The sequence below is a fragment of the Anabas testudineus genome, chromosome 23 (assembly GCF_900324465.2).
Source record: "Anabas testudineus chromosome 23, fAnaTes1.2, whole genome shotgun sequence".
Lineage (NCBI taxonomy): Eukaryota > Metazoa > Chordata > Actinopteri > Anabantiformes > Anabantidae > Anabas > Anabas testudineus.
In genome coordinates this window covers 6,630,355-6,648,828 of record NC_046631.1, presented here as the reverse complement: position 1 = coordinate 6,648,828, position 18,474 = coordinate 6,630,355, and the positions used below count along the sequence as shown (strand labels likewise).

At 37.4% G+C, this 18,474-nt stretch overlaps 1 protein-coding gene across 1 annotated transcript in view; it reads right to left on the bottom strand.

The window, feature by feature from the left end:
- Positions 1–18,474, bottom strand: part of ccdc146 (coiled-coil domain containing 146) — a 41,012-nt gene that overhangs the window by 10,174 nt on the left and 12,364 nt on the right. The window contains exons 3-18 of the mRNA XM_026363710.1: positions 16,071–16,153; positions 15,647–15,862; positions 13,092–13,149; positions 11,120–11,202; positions 10,868–10,961; positions 10,681–10,754; positions 9,646–9,873; positions 9,373–9,462; positions 8,962–9,058; positions 7,588–7,680; positions 7,012–7,179; positions 6,397–6,485; positions 5,146–5,310; positions 4,884–4,959; positions 4,372–4,520; positions 4,041–4,269 (exon numbers count right to left, since the gene is read on the bottom strand). Of these exons, the coding sequence (XP_026219495.1) occupies positions 4,041–4,269; positions 4,372–4,520; positions 4,884–4,959; positions 5,146–5,310; positions 6,397–6,485; positions 7,012–7,179; positions 7,588–7,680; positions 8,962–9,058; positions 9,373–9,462; positions 9,646–9,873; positions 10,681–10,754; positions 10,868–10,961; positions 11,120–11,202; positions 13,092–13,149; positions 15,647–15,862; positions 16,071–16,153 (1,992 nt within the window). The remainder of the gene's footprint in view (positions 1–4,040; positions 4,270–4,371; positions 4,521–4,883; positions 4,960–5,145; positions 5,311–6,396; positions 6,486–7,011; positions 7,180–7,587; positions 7,681–8,961; positions 9,059–9,372; positions 9,463–9,645; positions 9,874–10,680; positions 10,755–10,867; positions 10,962–11,119; positions 11,203–13,091; positions 13,150–15,646; positions 15,863–16,070; positions 16,154–18,474) is intronic.

Genomic DNA, 18,474 nt, shown 5'->3' with positions numbered 1-18,474 from the left:
ATGGGCTAGCCTCACCATGCATGCTGTAACCTTTAAAAGCAATCAGTGATCAGATATTATTTGGAGTCATGACCCAACAGAAAAGTTAACCCTAATGCAAAGCTAACTGATGTATTACCTCACACACTATACCGCACAATAGACTATCTTCCATTTTCGATTTCAGTAGAAGTTTAAGGAAGTGATAAAGACAGTGTTATTAGAAGATAAATGTGTTGTAAAACTAAGTAACTAATATGAAGACAATAATGAGACCATCCATCTAGTCCTAAATGCAATTGGTCCCCATTAGCTGGATTCTCATCAGCCAAATCTGTAGTCCTGTCAAATCCCTAGACTTGACTGATACATTTTAACTGTGAAAAAAAGATGGAGAAAAGTAATTATCCTAAAATCAATTATAAAAATAAGTTTAGTTGCAGTTAAAAGCTTTGTTGCTGTCACATAGTATTATCAGCCTTTTTGTTTATGCTCCTGCTTTTTTTGCTTTCGCTCTACTATCTTCTTTTAGTCTTCTTTTAGTCACATAAATGTAAACTTCCATATTTCCACACACCACCATCTATTAAGAAGATGATTCGTGGTGGATTTCCCCATGGTAATGAGCTCCATACAGGTTGGACAAAGATTTAAGAGTGGGACAGACAGACAATATGACTCACCATAACAGGGACATTACAGTATGTCATCAGCCCCACCCTGTTCTCACTCCACCACTTTATCACACCACAAATATATCTCTGTGTATGTTTGTGATTGCATGTGGACATGACTATGTCCTGCAATATTCATTTGTTGCTGCAAAATTATTATCACAACTCCATCTCAGTGTTTGCGCTGATGCATTTGCACCTGTGTGTGTGCTTGAGATGTTGATGTGCCAGCAACTCAAACAAGTAGTAAACTCAGAATCCAACATCAACCTCTGTTTATTTTGCAGCAATTAAAATTCCTCAGAGCAAATGAAAGCCTCAGAATATATTGAACTTCAATAGTGTCACAGATGGCTCGATCTATCATTGTCAAAATTTCCCATCAAAGGGAGGGGAGTCTGTCTGCAATGAACAGATAAACTGGTTACAGATGAATACAAATATACAATATATATGATAAATCGACAGCAAGGCAGGTGCAGGGAGATTGAATTCGCATAGAGAATGAATTCACAGAGAGAATGAATTGAGCTGGCAAGCGTCCTGCAATAGGAAAGGCCCTAGTGTTTCACGTTTTGTACCCAAGGGAGCTAGACGGCTGTACGACGTAAAACAGCGATTTGGAAAATGATTTGCTATTTACATGAAGAGGAGAGGGTGATATGGATGACTGAATGGATGGATGGATGAATAGACAGACTGATACACTAATCAGGAATGAAATGGTTGACTGGAAAAAAGTTCTAGGAGTTGCTTACAGGTATGTATCCAGAGTCCGTGCTAGCATCTGTGAGGCCGTACTGTAGCATTCAGTTCTAGATTGTCGCTTTTTAAATCGTAAAAATGTCCATCACTAATAAGACAGCAAGCTTTATATACAACAACAGCTGTATGACAGCACATGAGAAGCTATATAAACGATATTAAACTGTACAAAACTCCCTGACAGATTGACTTCAGTTGGGTGAGGTTCAAATTGGAACAAGTTAATTCAACATAAGATGTTCGAGATAAAGCTAGGTGGTCACCAAAGTTGTAGACTGGGGTTCATCCTCTAGGCACCATGTATGTATGCTAAATGTTTCACCAATAATTACTGAACTATTTTAGTCAGTACCAAAGTGGCCGACCAACAAACCAATAACACTATCACCCTTAGAGCTATGCTGTACAGTCACTGTGACTCAAATAAAAAGAAGAACGGTACAAGAAAAACAGAAGTAAGGAGTCTGCTGTATGTACTGTATAGCCAAATGCAAGTCTGGCCAAAGAAAGAAAGAAAGAAATGGGGAAATGATGAAAGAGACCGGAGAAACATGTAAAGGAACGATACATACTGCAGATAAAATACTAATAATACCATTGAAACAAACACCTGCAGAACGCCTAAAGGGAACAATGAAGAGGGGTGGTCAGACACAGGAGAGGAGGGAAAGAACAAAGAATAATCACGAAAAAATATGGGAGATGGGAGTGAAAGAAAAGAAATGGCACCCAGAAAGTGTGTTGTAGCAAGCTATAAACAGCAGACGGAGTAAACAGATGGAGAAAAGGGAAAGGGGCTTTTTTCAAAAGAGTAGCACATGATGAAGTCTGTTCCAACATCGCGTTCATCCAAAAGAGCACAAGACTCAGATGAGAGAAGTCTGGTCCAACAGCTAGTGAAAACCAGTAACTCTGACCCAAAGCAGCAACACACCCAATCCCATGACGCAGCCACTGGCAAGAAAACTAGTTGTGTGTGTGTGTGTGTGTGTGTGTGTATTTTGTTTGTGTGTGTATTTTGTTTGTGTGCCTCTCTCAAATCTCTCTCCTACAGTATGTGTCTGTAAGTTGCATGAATATGTTTGTGTTTTTATGTTATTTATTCATGTGTGCCTCAGTTTGTCTCTGTGAAACTTGTGTGAGGTTGTTGGGGTTTTCCCTCTTGGTTTAGAGTTTCATCTTCCTTCTGCATGTCTGTCTGTAGTTAGGATAGCAAAAGCACAGTTTGAAGTTTTAGAGGATGTTTGACTACAGTCGGTTCACCTCAACAAAACCAAGTAAGAGGATCAGCTCACAAAACAACGCCATAAACTGACCACTTTTGAGGAGTGATGAAAGAAACAGAAACAGAACAATACAGACGATCCACTCCCTCAAATGCACAAATCAAATGTTGTTTTTCTAAAAGCTTGTGTTGAGTAGAGGATTTTTGCTTGCACTAGTTTTAGTTTAGTCTACAGAGCAGAGACAATATATTTACTAGAGCAATTCAAGTCTCATTATAAAGTGAAGCTTTTCAAGTATTTAAAAAACACAAATCTGCTCATTAGTGGTGTTCTGAGTGTTTTTGCAAGTATTGTTTTCTGGAGCTTGTACCTCACTGCTCTTTTTGGAGTTCCCCTAACTTGATACACATAAAGTTAATAGTCTGCAATACCCTAGACATACTACTTCCTAAAGTCCTGCAAGCTTTCTCCACTGACATTGCATAACTCACATAAATGTCTAAAATTATTGCATTTTACAAGAAGAGATAGGAACACACCTCTAGATGGACAATGGCCTGAGGAACTATTGGATGTCTCTTGCAGATATGGACATACACAAGTATCTTGTGAGGTCACTGACTGACAATACATTCTGTAGTCACCCACAAACACACACATTTACAAGAAGATTCCAAGGAACACTTTGGAGACACAAACACACAACCCAGTCTATACCTGTTTCAGTCAGAATAACAGTGGGTTTACATTGTCGGACAAGATATCTGCTCTCTTCTGCTCTTCTACCAATGTACTGCACTGTATATAACCCCAACCCCCTACAAAAACAGTCTTCCCAGTACTAATTTTACCATTTGATTTCACCAAAGAGCAGTGAATAACGGGTGCTGAAGCGAAGAAGAGCGAAGCTGTTTGTGATGTTGCTATGCTGTAATTGCTGTGACAGCAGTATCTGATGTACAAAATCATTCTGCACAAATTACTGGGGATATTAGCAAATCAACTTCAGGGAAACTCTTAAAAAATAACTCTAAACAAAAGCCTGCAATGCTTGCTCAGGACAATAACTCAGGGCCCGAAGCTGGTCAGAACTGCAGTGCACCTTTGCTGGAACACAGTCGGGTCTAACTACAGTGGATACTTGTAGTGGATTCACACTTGAATGACAAGATGCAGAGAAGAAGAAGTGGGTGTTGAGTCACCACTGTTTACACAATAGAAAGGATTTGAAAGAAAGATTTCCACTGAATCCATCCTCAACAATTTACAGAATCTCCTAAGAATGCATATCTTTCCACCCACATTTTTCAAGTTATTAGTTTGCTGTTTGAAAGGTTTGGTGTGATTAGTATTGTAGCTATTGTTAACTGATTTCCTACATCCGTATTTTTCCTACCTCTATCAGCAGCGTGATGATCTCTCCTTCCAGCTTTCTCTTGATAGGCACCTGCTTCTTCTTCAGGTCTATCTGTCTATTCTCCTCATTAATGTCTAACTGTAAGTCATTAATCTCCTTCTCCAGTGCTTCTAATGCCATGTTGCCCTTTGTAATGGCTGCCTCTTGGACATTCACCTTCTCATAGTAGTTGAACAACACCTCCTCATGTTCCAACAGCTGAATGCCACTGTAGTTGACAAAAACATGGCACAAACATTATTTCACATACATATGTACTTAAAACCCGGAAGTCAGGTAATGTTGTTTGAACATTAAAATGCTGACGTACAGAACATTGCGACGCTGAGTGACAGCTTCATGACTCCTATTTATTTCCAGAAGCGCCTGCTCCTGGAGGTTGATCATTTGTGTGAGTTTCATCAACTCTAATTTGTTGTCATCACATAGCTGACTGATCTGATGGTAATCCCATGCAACCTAGAACAAGTGCAGTTGAGAAAAAAAAAAAAGAGTGATATGTTTTTGGACCCATAAGCGTGTAGACCCATAAGACTGTAGATGTAGGCATAGTTAGTTACTGGCTGAACTTAAGAAAATGGTCATCTAGGTATAACAGATCATAAATGGTTTGGAAACTCTCAAACTCTCACAAATAATGAGTAATATTTATATTATAGTATATTAATTTCTAATTAATATAAGTGGAATACAAGGGAAACTTGATGTACAGTGCGTCTGAAGACTGAAGAAGCTACTTGGATGAGTAGTCATAACAAAAAGGCAGTGTTACATTTGGCTTGTGTAAAATAATATATCTAGTTTTGATGTTTCGGCCTTCACCTTGCAGATGTCATTATGTAGTTTCTCCTTCATTTTGGAGCTATTAGAAACCTTCATACGAGCCTTTGTGAGTAATCTGAATTGGACACAAACAAAACAAAAAAAAGCATGGTAAATAGACAATAAATACATATATAATTTCAATGAAGTGCATCGACAAATGCACTAAACTGAACACTAAAGTGCCATTACAAAAATGTACTGCTATACAAAAATTGTCATACATACAGAAAACAATCAATCTTCCTTTTATAAAACACACCTGTCCTTGTTAATGACAATGGTATGTTGGATCTCTTTCTCATTTTCCACGACCTTAACCTGTTCCACCAACTCAGTGGTTGTCTGTGAGGCGATCTGCTTTAGCTTAACATACTTATTCTTCTCTTCCATAATCATGTTGCACAGTTTAGAATACTGTGATATTCTGAGGAGAGGGGAAACACAATTAGCAGAGAACCCATTACAAGACCCAGTTCCTATCAAGAGTACAGTTGGGTTTTGACATTCATTGCTTATAGTTATTTGTTCTTTTGATCATTTGGATTTACTAGGCCAGTGGCAGCTGTAAAATGAATTTACTGCCAAGCATCTTGCTAGCTAGTATAGGATTTATATCTCTAGTAAACAATAGCTCTCAATGGCTGACAGAACTGATGTGAACATTTATTTTTAAGAGCTTAAGTCTATGTGTGCCTGAAATGATGTTTGGCAATATCAACAAACATGATCTTTTCAATGTCATCATGGCATTGTTCGAGTATCGGATAAAGTTTGAAATAATCAATGGTAACAGAGTTAATAAGTAATATTCAGTGACTGATTACAAAGTGGTATATCGTAACTAAAGTTTTGTGTGGTGGCACATTCGGTGAAATTCAATTTACCATTCATCTTAGACGGGACTTGTGAACAATGATGGCTAAATATGTTTTTTATATTACAATTGTCGTGTTCTTGTGTTGCTAGATGCACTTTTGGGGGGGGGGGGGGGGGGAATGGGGGTTAACTTCAAGTCACATGCAGCCACATCAGACACAAATCTGTGGTCAGGTCATGACCTGAATGAACTGAATGTATTTTAATGGCCTGTTGTTGTACTGGGTGGTGCCAGATGCATTAGTCTAAGTCTGATCAGTGAAGTAAAACCAATTAGGTTTTCTGCCCAGGCAACATTTACAGATGTCTGAAATAATTGTGATTCCAGCTCTCACAAAGATCAGATGAGCCAAACAAATAACCAGGGAATCAATTATCAGTTGTTAAACCAGTCACATAAACATATTGAAAACAGGAATTCAATTTGCTGCACCAAAAGACTGTTGTAGCTGTACTAGCTGACCATGGATGTAGTGTAGGAAAACCATTCCTACTGATGCATACTGTACAATAGTAAAAAGAATTTGAAATGAAATTTATTAAAATACCTTGAATTGCACAAGGAAACCTTAAGATTGAGTTCCACAGTATATTGTGTATGCAGCATAAAGACGGAAAAGAAACAGAAAACAACCTGCGCTGTAGCATAGAATTCAGCTTGTTGTGGTCCATGATGATCAAGTCTTTTTCTCGCAGCTCGTGCTGAATGTGCTGGTTCAGTTGCTGTGGACAGGTAAAACTACAGTATCATCACTTCTGTGTGTGTGTGTGTGTGTATACTCCCAAGCATCAGCTTCAATCATATTTTTAGCTGCATTTTTCAATATTGTAGCAGCTGCTCTTCTGACACTGTGAGCACATAAAGAACCTGTAACTTAGCTGATCCAGCAGATGGTTTAGTGTAATGATTTTCAGGAGTTTGCTGAATTTTCTGATTTATTTTGGAGCTGGTCATTGCTGACTTTTCATTATATTAATAACACACAAGAATGTTTTAGGAATTAAGCAATAAAAACCTCCTCCAACAGGAAAAGGGAGTCTCGAGTATCTATCGCCATTTTGTTGTGACATTTTCACAAATTGTGTTTGCCATTTCTTAGTAACTCTCCTGTCACACAAACATCAAAAGTCTGAAACATAAACCTGGTTGCTTTAAATTCATATTTCAAATGTATATGCATGAAATATCTATTCCCGTGTGTATGTGCCTGAATGTAAGTGTGTATTTGTGTGTGCTGTTGTGTTGCACCTCTGCCCTGAGGAGTTCACGGTGCTTCTGGCCCCTCTCCTCTGCTTTGATCTGTGTCAGACATCTGAGGTTATGGAGTTCTTCTCTGAGGCGGTTTGACTCCTTTAGCAGCTCCTGAATGATCCCATACTGCTGTTTCTTCTGGCCTTCCTCCTCAGCCACTAATAGCTGATTGGGAACAAAAGAATGTCCTTACAAAGTGGAGTAAAAGTTCTATATTATGAGGAAGATAGATATATGTTTTTATGTCTTTGTGTGTCAGAAACACAGGCTACTTCCCATTGTTAAGGTTTAAAATAAATATGTGCCATACTGTTGGATAAGAAAATTATGCAAAAGCAAGATCCTATTTTGTCTTCTTCTGTGAATGTAAAGATGCAAGAAATTTCAAAACTGCTAAAAAGCACTAAAATTATGTCATGAGACAATCAACACTTCAAACTGCATTTTCAAAAAAAATAAAAAAGAAATACTGTGCTCTTTAAAGATTAATTGTTTGAGGGCTACTGCAGTAGACTGCATTACACTTTGCAGTCACTAATGATACTGTGTCCACCCACGCACTTTTTTCCCCACCTGTTTTTCAAAGCTGACTTTGAGAGCGTCCATTTCTTTCTGAAGTTCCATCCTCTGCTGAATACTGGCCTCTCTTTTGGGAACAGCATCTAACTGGAAATTTGAGTCAGAATGTAAAGTCAAAATTAAAAGTCTGTTCAGATTTTCAGTGTGTTAAAAGATGTTAGATCTATTGTAGTCCCTCCTTAATCTTGGCTGTAAAATGCAATAGCTTTCCTGATTGTAGTCCATTGACTTTACATACCAAGGAAGGAAAGGAATTCAGTCTCACTAACAATCACTGCAAAATACAGTAGTTAATACTATATGACAGAGTTCATCTGAGGATGAACACATTTCCTCCAGTGACACTTAAAGTGTTCATTGAAACCTGTAAAAAAACTGAATGTCTTAGGAATTGCCACCCTCTCTGCAAGGTTATCAGCCTTGACATTCAATAGTATGAACTACACAACATCATGTTTAAAAGTTAGAAGCTGGAGCATCAATAAGTTCATGGTTAAAAAACACACACACACACACACACACACACACACACACACACACACACACACACACACACACACACACACACACACACACACACACAATGCAATGTCACCACTTTCAATCAGCTGCATACACAAAACATTCTTCTCTTTATGAACTCTAACGCAATGTAAATTTCGGATACAGTAGAATACTATGTAAATATTAAAACCATTAATCACATCCTCCTTGATTTAAATGTGCTGCATTTTTGTGGTAAACCAACAGGCTAATGAATCCTCATCGTTCACAATCATACTGTATTTACTGAGTAAATGTTCGCGTGAGAACTACTGATTTGCAGAGTAGTGGAAACGAATAAATACTAACGGATTGTTTCAATATTACGTTAATGTGTGTGTTCCCTGATGTGTCATAGTGACTTCCTTTCTTATTGTCATGTGCTTGTGAGATATGCTGATGTATTTCCCATGACTCTTGCTCTTCCTCCATTTTCCCTTTAAAAACTGTGATAATCAGTAAAAATACAGGAAGCTGAAAAAATGCTTCTGGTGCAATGTTGATTAATGACTAAATGGGCTGATTACTGGCACCGTGACATGTACACTCAACATGTTTCCACACCCATGTGGAAAGCAGTGAAAATGTTCCTAAACTACGGACAATACCAGCAATAACAAAAATAGGATTTACTGTTAAAATCGAAATGTTTCCAAACTACAGTGACAGTATAGGTGCTGTTTGTGTAGTTTTACACAATGTAACATGTATTTCCTGAGTACAAAAGAAGAAAACAATATGCCACAAAACTAATTAAAAAGATGCATGTACACCCCAATTGCATGTTTCTACTGTGCACATTGAAAGTAACAATCCATCAGTTACCTGTGCCTGTAACTCATTGTAGACAGACTGTGTGAATTCTAGTTGCTCAGTAGCCATGGCCAATGCATGCTCCATCCTCTTGAGGGCTTGCATCTGCCTGAGAACAAACAGAGGCACCGTATTTATCATAATCATTAGTCTATGCCTCCTACACTTTTCAGTTGATATTAATCGTCTAAAATTTGGCTCATTAGTCAGTATGTGCCTTCCTGTCAAATATGAAGGGTTTCTACTGTGTTTGGAATGCAGTGGTTTTTGGATAAACTAAAAGGTTAGAAATAAACATACACACACAGAAAGTGTGAACAGTGTGTGAGTTGAGAACAACTCAGAGAAACTTTATTTTTAGGTGCAGTGTGTGCATTGTATAATTATTAAGGTCTATTTCTATGTGGATACATTATTCTGTACCTATTCTTCTCTCTGAGTTGCACACACTGGCTCTCGTAGAGGTGCTTTTTATCAAACATGACGTTCTGCATCTTAATTTCCAGGATTCCTCTGGTGAGAAAAAAAAACATATGTGTGACAATACAAGACAAAAACATCCACACAACTACAAAGCTCCATTTTATCCATTTGTATTTATAGCTTAATATATGTGTCTTATTAAACTATTGTATTCTTTTAAAAGGTGTACACCTAAGAATTCTTTTTTGACTGACTGTATCAGGAGCTTATTACCTGTTGCCCAGTAACTCAGCCTCCTGCTCCCTGTTGACTTCCTGCTCTTTCACCAGTTGTCTGACCTCTTTCAGACTGACCTCTACTTGGGCTTTGAGACTCTCAAGCTCCTTCATCACCTCTTTCTTCTTCATTCTGAGGGAGTGTTTATGTTCTTCCACTTCCTTTACTTGCTGCTCCATTTCTGAAATCTCCGTATTCAGTGCTTTTATCTTCTTTATTGCATTGCTATTTTTTTAATGGGAGCGTGACAGAAAACATTTAAATATACAAAAAACTAAAAGTATCCATTCATTCGCTGCACCTGCCTTGTAAGATTGCACATTTTATAAAATAGCAGCAAGTGCAAGTGCAATACATCTTTTATATACACCCCCCACAGTACCACTCAGCTTTGTGAATTTCAAATTATGAGTCGTAGCTCACACAGCTCATACAGATGGTTCCACTGCACCACTTGCAAGCCAATTTGAAATAAACATAAAAGACAGTGTAGTAAGACCGCAAGTGGAACCATTCTCTAGTGATAAAGGGGCTTTTGACTGCAGCACCTCTTAAATATGAAATTAATGATGCCTGATGCACATGCTTGTCATTTTTATTAAATTAGAAGGATTGACACCTTCGGAAATCCTGAAAATAATTTAACTGTCACTATAAAAAAGACCTTATTTTTTAGTTGTTGACTAAAATATGCATTTCCACAGAGATGCAGACACTACTCTACATCAAAAGGAGTGGAGCTGGAAAGATGCATTGCAGAGAGGAAGCCAGGATGATGTTTTTTTTGCAGGCAAAAGACTAGGGATAAGTGCTCTTTCGTTTTTTAAATAATATAATTCAGAGGCCATCCAGCTAAATCCAGTTAATCAGTATATGAGTGCTCTAGGTGGAAAAGAGAGGACAGATTACTTACTCAAAAATGTACTGTCTTACCAAAGCACCCTACCTAACTCATGTTTATTCCTGGTGTTTAAAACATTACCTTTCTTGCTTTTCCCCAGTGAAGAATATTGACAGGGTAAATATACTCACTCCCTTTTAGAGTGCTTCCTTTCAATCTTCTTTAAAATCTGGTCAGGTACGCTGATGAGATGGGCTTTCTCAGCCTTACAACACAAATAGACATGTACACACACAAATGTAGGAAAGCAAGACGATTTGTTATTTTACTGGTGGTGTACTGTAAGATGTGCCCACACACATACTCTCACAGACAGACCTCTTTCAGCATTATGATCTCCTTCTGGTCCTCCAGCTCTTTCTGTTCTTTCAATATTTGCATTTCATGGGTTTCCACATCTTCCATCAGACTTCTGTGTAGGGAGTGAAAGCAAGATACATACAGAAGTACACTTATCTACGACGGAACAGTGATTAACGGCACTTAAAAGATTCAGCTGCAGTGTTTCCAGTTAAAACAAAGACAGTTTAATATAATGTTAACATCAAACCAAGCTTACTAATTAAATACCTGACTTCTAGTTTTCTCTGGGTCACCTCTTTGACCAGATCCTCATATTTGTCCTGCAGGGCCTTTGTTCTGTTCTCTAGCTCCTGCAAGACCCACCAACAGCAAAGACAAAAAGTTTAGAATGCACAGTCAAAATACCATATTTTCATCTCTTTTTTTAGTATCTGATCCTGATTTTGTGCTCTCACAAATACACTCCCATCTTCAGCTTTGTCCTGCATTAATTAATTAATGCATTAATGAATAATTAAACACCTAAACCTTTAAACTTCACTCTGATATTAACCAATGTCTGAGCCAAGTTCAGTTAGAAGATAAAATAATTTCTGTTCCAAGTAGTACTAGCCTGTACATTTGAAGCTAGTTTGTACTTCTTCTAACCTGTTCATGCAGCAGAACAACTAGAAATGTATGTAAGGCCTCAGTGATGAAAAATATTATCAATCATGTTTGACATGTGTGTGTGGATATTTGTTCGCGATGGAGAGAGAAGAACGTAAACTCCCCCCGTTCAGTTTTTCATTAATGTTAAAGTCAGACTTAATGTTATTGGTCCAATATTGCACACATTGTTTCAATTACAATGGGGAAGGGATTCATAAAATGACCTTTTAAAACATACAGTTTACTCCAGCACATTAAAAATACAGTTTATGAACTGCTTTGGTGAAGGTAGCAGCTTGTTTTTCTGTTTGATATTTGAAAGTTAAATGCTCTCATCTGCTCAGTGTTGTTTGATAAATTTTCTCAAGTACGGTAGTTATCTTCAATATTGGCTTGTTTTAGACTTTACAGTATGTCATGATTATGATGCTGGAAGTATAAGTGTAAGTATTTTGCTAATATGCAACACCATGAGGTAAGGTTGGGCCTTTTTCTAAAATGCAATAAAAACTAAAACCTTTTGGGAAAAGCAGACATTGGGTTCTCTGTACTAAAGATGGAAAAGACCATTCACTCTGGACTCTTTTTGGTGAAAGGTGCATCTATGATGGTATGGGGGATAATTAGTGTCTGAAGCACACGTGGCTTGCATATGTGGCCTATATTGGAATTTTTGAGAGACATGCTGCCATCAAGGAAATATCTTTTCCCAGTAAGTCAGTGGACATTTCAGCAAGACAATGCCCGGCCACATTCTGCATGTGCTATTATACACGTTTTACTACAACACAGCTTGACTGGCCTGAGTGAAGTCCAGATCTGTCTACTATTGAAAATGTATTGTGCTTCATGAAAAGGAAAAATCTGACAACGGAGATACATAAAAACAACAACAACAACAACATGTAATTAAGCTGTTCAGTGAAAACACTGAAAACTATGTCTTAGTGTTTCTTCTATGTATCTGAGCATTACAGACATGCAATGACATACGTGGGCTCTGGTGATGCCTGAAGGTATAGATTTAATATTTTTTAAATCAGTTGTTTGTCCACTATATATTACTCATAAACCTCTTTGAGCCTCTGGACACTAGTTTTTGAATAGGTCGCCACAGCAGATCATGGTCCTCATGTTTATTTTTGGCACAGGTTTTATGCCCTAGCTGCTGCCACCCTGGATAGAAGAGTGGTTCAGTGTTTTATCCACGGACATGTGTAATATAATGTAATGTGAACATTATTGCATTATACATTTATATTTGTGTATGGTTACTATACATTACTAACTTGATTTTCCTGCTTAAAAAAGTAAAAAGAAACTATATAGATATATTTCTCCATTTGTAACAAGGATTAAAACTTGTTCAAGTCATTTGCCATCCTTTTATATAAAGGAGAGATTGGAATATAAAATATTTCTAGTTTCACATTTTTAAATTGACCAAAAAAGCCCTTGGCAAGTCTTCATATTAAAGGATTAAGCCAGGATGAAGGCTTAACGTAAAACTCATATTTATCCTCTCTGAAGACTGTTGATGCAGTTGTAATCCATGCCTCTGAAATGGATGGTGCAATGGTGAACTTACAGCAGGTCTTGGCTGAGTCTCATTCTCTTTTTCCAGGTACTGCTTCTCTTCCCAGAGACTGCATAGAGGTGATGTAAGGTAAGGTGTCGAGAAGAGAGCAAAACAGAACAGTGAAAAAAACAGAATGTGAAAATGAAAATTAGAAGAAAGAAACAACGTGTTTCAGTTCCAGATTCAATTAAAAGAGGAATACATGATGGGAACCTGCATTTACGCAAAACCAACTTAATAAATATGCCTTACTTGAAATCAACAAAACACAAAAGAATGAAGAGTGCATATTGTTGAAATAGATGCCAAAAGGTTTTGGATAAGTTGTTGGCATTAGTAAAACCTACAAGCAATAAAGATAAAAAGGGAATAAATGTATACACAAAGTACAGAACAAAAATCTCAGGCTATGACATAAATGTGCATTAAAAATGTCTATGAATTTTTCATTTCCCTGGGGCAGACAGTTTTTGAGCAGTTCATTAAAGTTTGTATGAAATAATTTCAAGTCAGCTCCGTCATTGTGAAAAATCTTACAATAGCACATAGCGTACAGCTGCACGTTTCACAAAGTAAATGACATTAATCTTCCTGACAAGTTGATATATTAGAAAACTGCATGAGAAAACTGCATGAATGCTAAAATATGTGACTGGAAAAAGTGCTGAATTCCTTTGTATCTGTTTGGCTAAAGATAAAGGGCGCAAAGATTTTAAAAGGCAGAGTAAGTATTTGCATAGTGAGCATCTGCTTGTCATATGCAGACTGCTATCCATGTGGACAAGACAAGATGGGGAAAAGAACAGAAGAAAAGTCAAGAAGATGCAAAGAGATTAGGCTGAAAGATGTAATAAAGAGCAGAAGAAAAGGAGAAACTCAGATGTCGAGGACGACAGACTGGACAAATAATATGCACACTCAGTGTCTATTACTGCACACTTGGAGAATGCTCTGTAAGTGGTTTTCAGTTAATATCAGTTATTGCTGGTCCTACTACTCTCTGCCTCAGTGTGTACTCTACTCTCACATTATATCGTTGAATTTATATTATGCGAGTGGTTTCTTATTACTGAGGCAAAGAAGAATTAAAAAAAGAGATCCGTTTACATACTAGTTAGGCTGTGCCATCAAATAGGGGTCTTAGGAAAATTAGAGCTTAAGTCACTTGCCCCCTACTGACTTTCTAGGATACATGTAAGTTGATTAAAATAAACATTAGCCAAAATACGTTTTTTTTTCTACCTTAATTTGAAGTTTCAAACTCTTCCTCAATCATTTCATATCCACTTAGTTGAAAATGTATTCACGCTTCAAGCCAGTGACCTTGTGCACTTGATAATTTTTGATCATCTTTTTCTGCTCAATTTACTTCCCTGACAGTATTTTGAGACTTTGCCAAGATTTTTAATTTGGTGTGTAATAATTGCAATGCAATGAAACTTTAGTAACATTTTAACTTCAGCAGAAATCCTTGTTGCTTCATTCCATTACAGTTCAAATTTCATTTCAACTGCTGTTGTCTCTTTAAGAGCCTTGTTTTTGCAATTTTGCAAACCATATAAGACCACAAGATAAAATCTGAGAACCTAATTTGGGTTCCACTGGTGTATGTTATCATGGTGCTTAGCAATGTTTCAGCAACCTCTGTTGGGTCCTTGAAAAGTAGAATTTGTGTACAGAAAAGAGGGAGATACTTGAGTGAGTGTGTTATTTTCCATTTGTATGGGTGTGTTTAGCCCTGTGGACACACTGACAGTGGTGCTGAGTGAGTTTGAGGAAGGAAAAAGAGAAACCTGCAGCAAAAAACAGGGAAATTGGCTGTAATGAGAAAAGAGACTCATGGGAGTGAAAGGAAAAGATTGTTGGGAAAGAACAGACAAAACTACAGGAATTACAATAAAAAACTAACCAGTGCAGAGACAGCACAGACAAGTAAACACATTACATCCACAGAAAACACATAAATCCACTTTTGTGTGTATTATACAACTGCATGCAACTTTACCCTCTGAAATAAATCTTTGAAAATATTATTAAAACAGAAACATTTTAGGCACCACCAATAAAATCTGCCTCTAAAAGTAATAGATTTTTATTCCTATTATTGAGAACAGTTTCAGTGGAACATTAAAAATAGTGTTGGCCAAGCACACTCCACATACTGTATCATTACTCTGTGTCTTACTCTATCTTCACCTCCCTCTAAAGTCAATAAAAACATGCAAAGACGTTCCCTTGTGTAGTTCCCTAGTTACTTAACTGTCATTGTGTGTCTGTATCTATGTGTTTGCATACCCGTGGGTGTGCACACATGCTTGTCTACTGTTTACAGCTTCTCTCTTAATCACTCCAGTCTCACTTCTGCAATATTTCTTCTCTGTCCTCTGTCTTAGCCTCCTGTGAGTGATGTGAAGTTTGTGGTTGTGTACAGTATGTAAGCACATGTTTGACAAAGCTATATCAAAAATGATTTCAATATCTGACTGAAAATAAAAATTCCAGCAAGAGGGACTGCTAAAATGGTGTGTACTGTACTGACGTATGTTTGTATGGTGAGAGCTCACCATTTCAGCTGGTGCTGTGTCTTGTACTCTCTATCCTCAGCAGCCTTCAGTTCATTGTATGCCTGGAGGAGCTGTTGCCTCAGTTTGTTGACCTCACTTTCAGGCTGCTCAGAGGTGCTCTGCTCCTCTGTTCTCTCCACCTCGGCCTGGAGCTTCTCTAGTTCAGCACGACACCTTTTTGCCTCTCCCAAGAGCTGACTCTCAGAGTCCTGGGTACTGTTGGATGAAACTATGATGTAATATCAGGTATACAGATACTACTGATAAGTTTGCACTATTTCAGAGAAATACAGAAAAGTAAGAATAGATCTTTGTTCTAATGTTCTGCACTCTTGGCTGCATGTTCGCAATCAAATATTGCTCCAAAATATAACACAAAAAAGGTATGAACTGGTCTCATACAGGACAGAAAAGAAAAGCATACCTTTTCAGAGTGTCATGCAGTAGCCTGTAGCTGGCTTTCAACGTGGCTACTCTATTCTGGCTGATCTTACCTAGTGAAAACAACTGGGAAACACAAAAGCATAATATTACCTATAATATAGACATAAAAAGAAAACAGGAGAATGTGCAGTAGGCACTCAATATATTTACTTGTTTATGGTTCATAACAAAGTGATTGGATCTGGGCAGACAAACATTCCCAAACTCAGCATATGACTGATGGGCTGGGATTTACATTATCTTCCCTCAACCTTCATTTTCACTGTCAAAGTTTCTGATCTGACCCAGACCTGCATGTATTATAGATATTAATAGAATATATACTTCTGAGGAAATCTCTTGTTGCCATTTTTCCACATAAAATATTTAATAGGGCAATATTGCTAGAAACCACAAACATTTTTGACCAGCAAGCAGTTTTGTGTAATATTGTTTAGTGACAAAATTAAGTTCCAGAAGTTGAAAAATAATCACTAGAGGCTCTAAAAGAGTTTCAGATTTCATAACAGCTGAAACTTGGACTAACATTGCTTTGTTTTTGTTGTAATATGCTCAAATTTCAGCTATTGTTGAAAAAAGAACAAACACTTTTATAGTACATTTGTACTTGCCAACACAAACTGATCGACTACAGTAAACTCCTTATGCCTATAAAAGGCGTTTAACCCAAGCTGGGCTCAATAAACTTTTATCAGAACATCTTATCATAGTCAGCATAAAGCAAAAAAATCTCTCTATCTGCAATGCAAAGGAAGAAGAAAACATATTAGAAAGAGTCCATACATTATGATAAGCAACCTCAATTCTTAAGATTAAAAAGGTACGATTAACTCAGTGATTTTCCAAAGCTGATAAAAGATACACAGCTATGAAAACTTGGCAAAGCACAGCATTAGGAGAAAGACATCAGATTAACTGTTTGCAAAAAAAAAAAAAAAAAAAAAAAAAAAAAAAATTGGGAGGTAAATTTCTCTTTTGTGAGGTAGTTCTCTGTGTATAAGTGATACAAACACAGGACAGGTGTTGTCTCTCTCTTATCTTTAGAAGCAGGTGGGGAGAGTATGGAGTAATGAGGGATAGCCTTGTCTGTATCAAAGAGCTGCAGAACTGGGGATATCTCAGGTCGGACTGCATAGCAGGTAAACGAACGGCAATGAACACACACACACACACACACACACACACACACACACACACACACACACACTCCTCCCGACTTCAAACATTAAGGGCAGCAGATTATGTTTTTAGATTCATCCTGTTATTGTTTATCTGGCTATTGCTAAATGTGCTTGCAGGTTTCCGACCACATTCCAAGGGCTGAAAGGACAGAGATATGAATGTTGTGATTAGGGTTCATGTTAATATGATTTATTCTGATGTTTCAGTCCATTAACATTAGCAGTCACCCAAGGTCATCTTACTACATGGAAAATGCCTGACTAGAATTACATGATCCTTTCAGGCATAGCTAAACATTTCACACTTACATCTCAAACTGTTAAGTGAGGCACCTGTTCGAAATTCATCTTTAGTTCTGATCTAATATTGAATTCAACATTCAATGTGTCCACATAATTATCTTGTCCCACAGATGTAAAAATGTAAAATGGAATTTGAGGATAAACTGCATAATGAGAGGTCAGTGTTATGTTATTCAGCAGCCCACATGACAAACTAGTTACTTTAGCCGACTATCTCCCTGCGTTCATTTGAACGGCCTGAAGTGGTGTCAGACAGACTGTAATTCTGGTTCCAAGAGTGATTTCCAGTGCTATAATAGAGAACAATCACTGAACAATATTTATGCAGATATGTGGATACACATATTTGTCCATTTACTTTACTCTTCAACCACACACACATATTTGAAGATACTGACATATAATCTTTACTGAACAACAGCATAAAGTCAGTAATATGAATGTGTGGTGCCGCAGGTATGTGAAGTGTGTAACAAAAAGAAGCTGTGGGCTACTCTGCACCCTGAGGGAGAAAAATAATGACCAACGACGTGAGGCACAGCACTGCATTCCACTGAGTGATAGAGAGAACCATCTCTGTGTGTATCTCTACCTTTATTTTCTCATATTGACTGTTTGAATTGGAGTTGAGCCTACAGCCAGATTGAATCACTTTGTTAGAAGTTCTTGTGCTATAATATCTTCCTTTCTGGAGTGTTCAGGACTGAGAGCCACTTCTAGAGAAGAAATCAATTACTGAAACTATGTCACTTCTCTAGAAATATGACATGTGCATGAGACATCTAACATCCTGGAAAAAAATTTAATTACATGACCCGTGGTCATGCACAACATTATATAATGATATAAAGAAACAAGAGCCACGTCCTATAAACATTTAGTGGCAACTTAATGAAATTC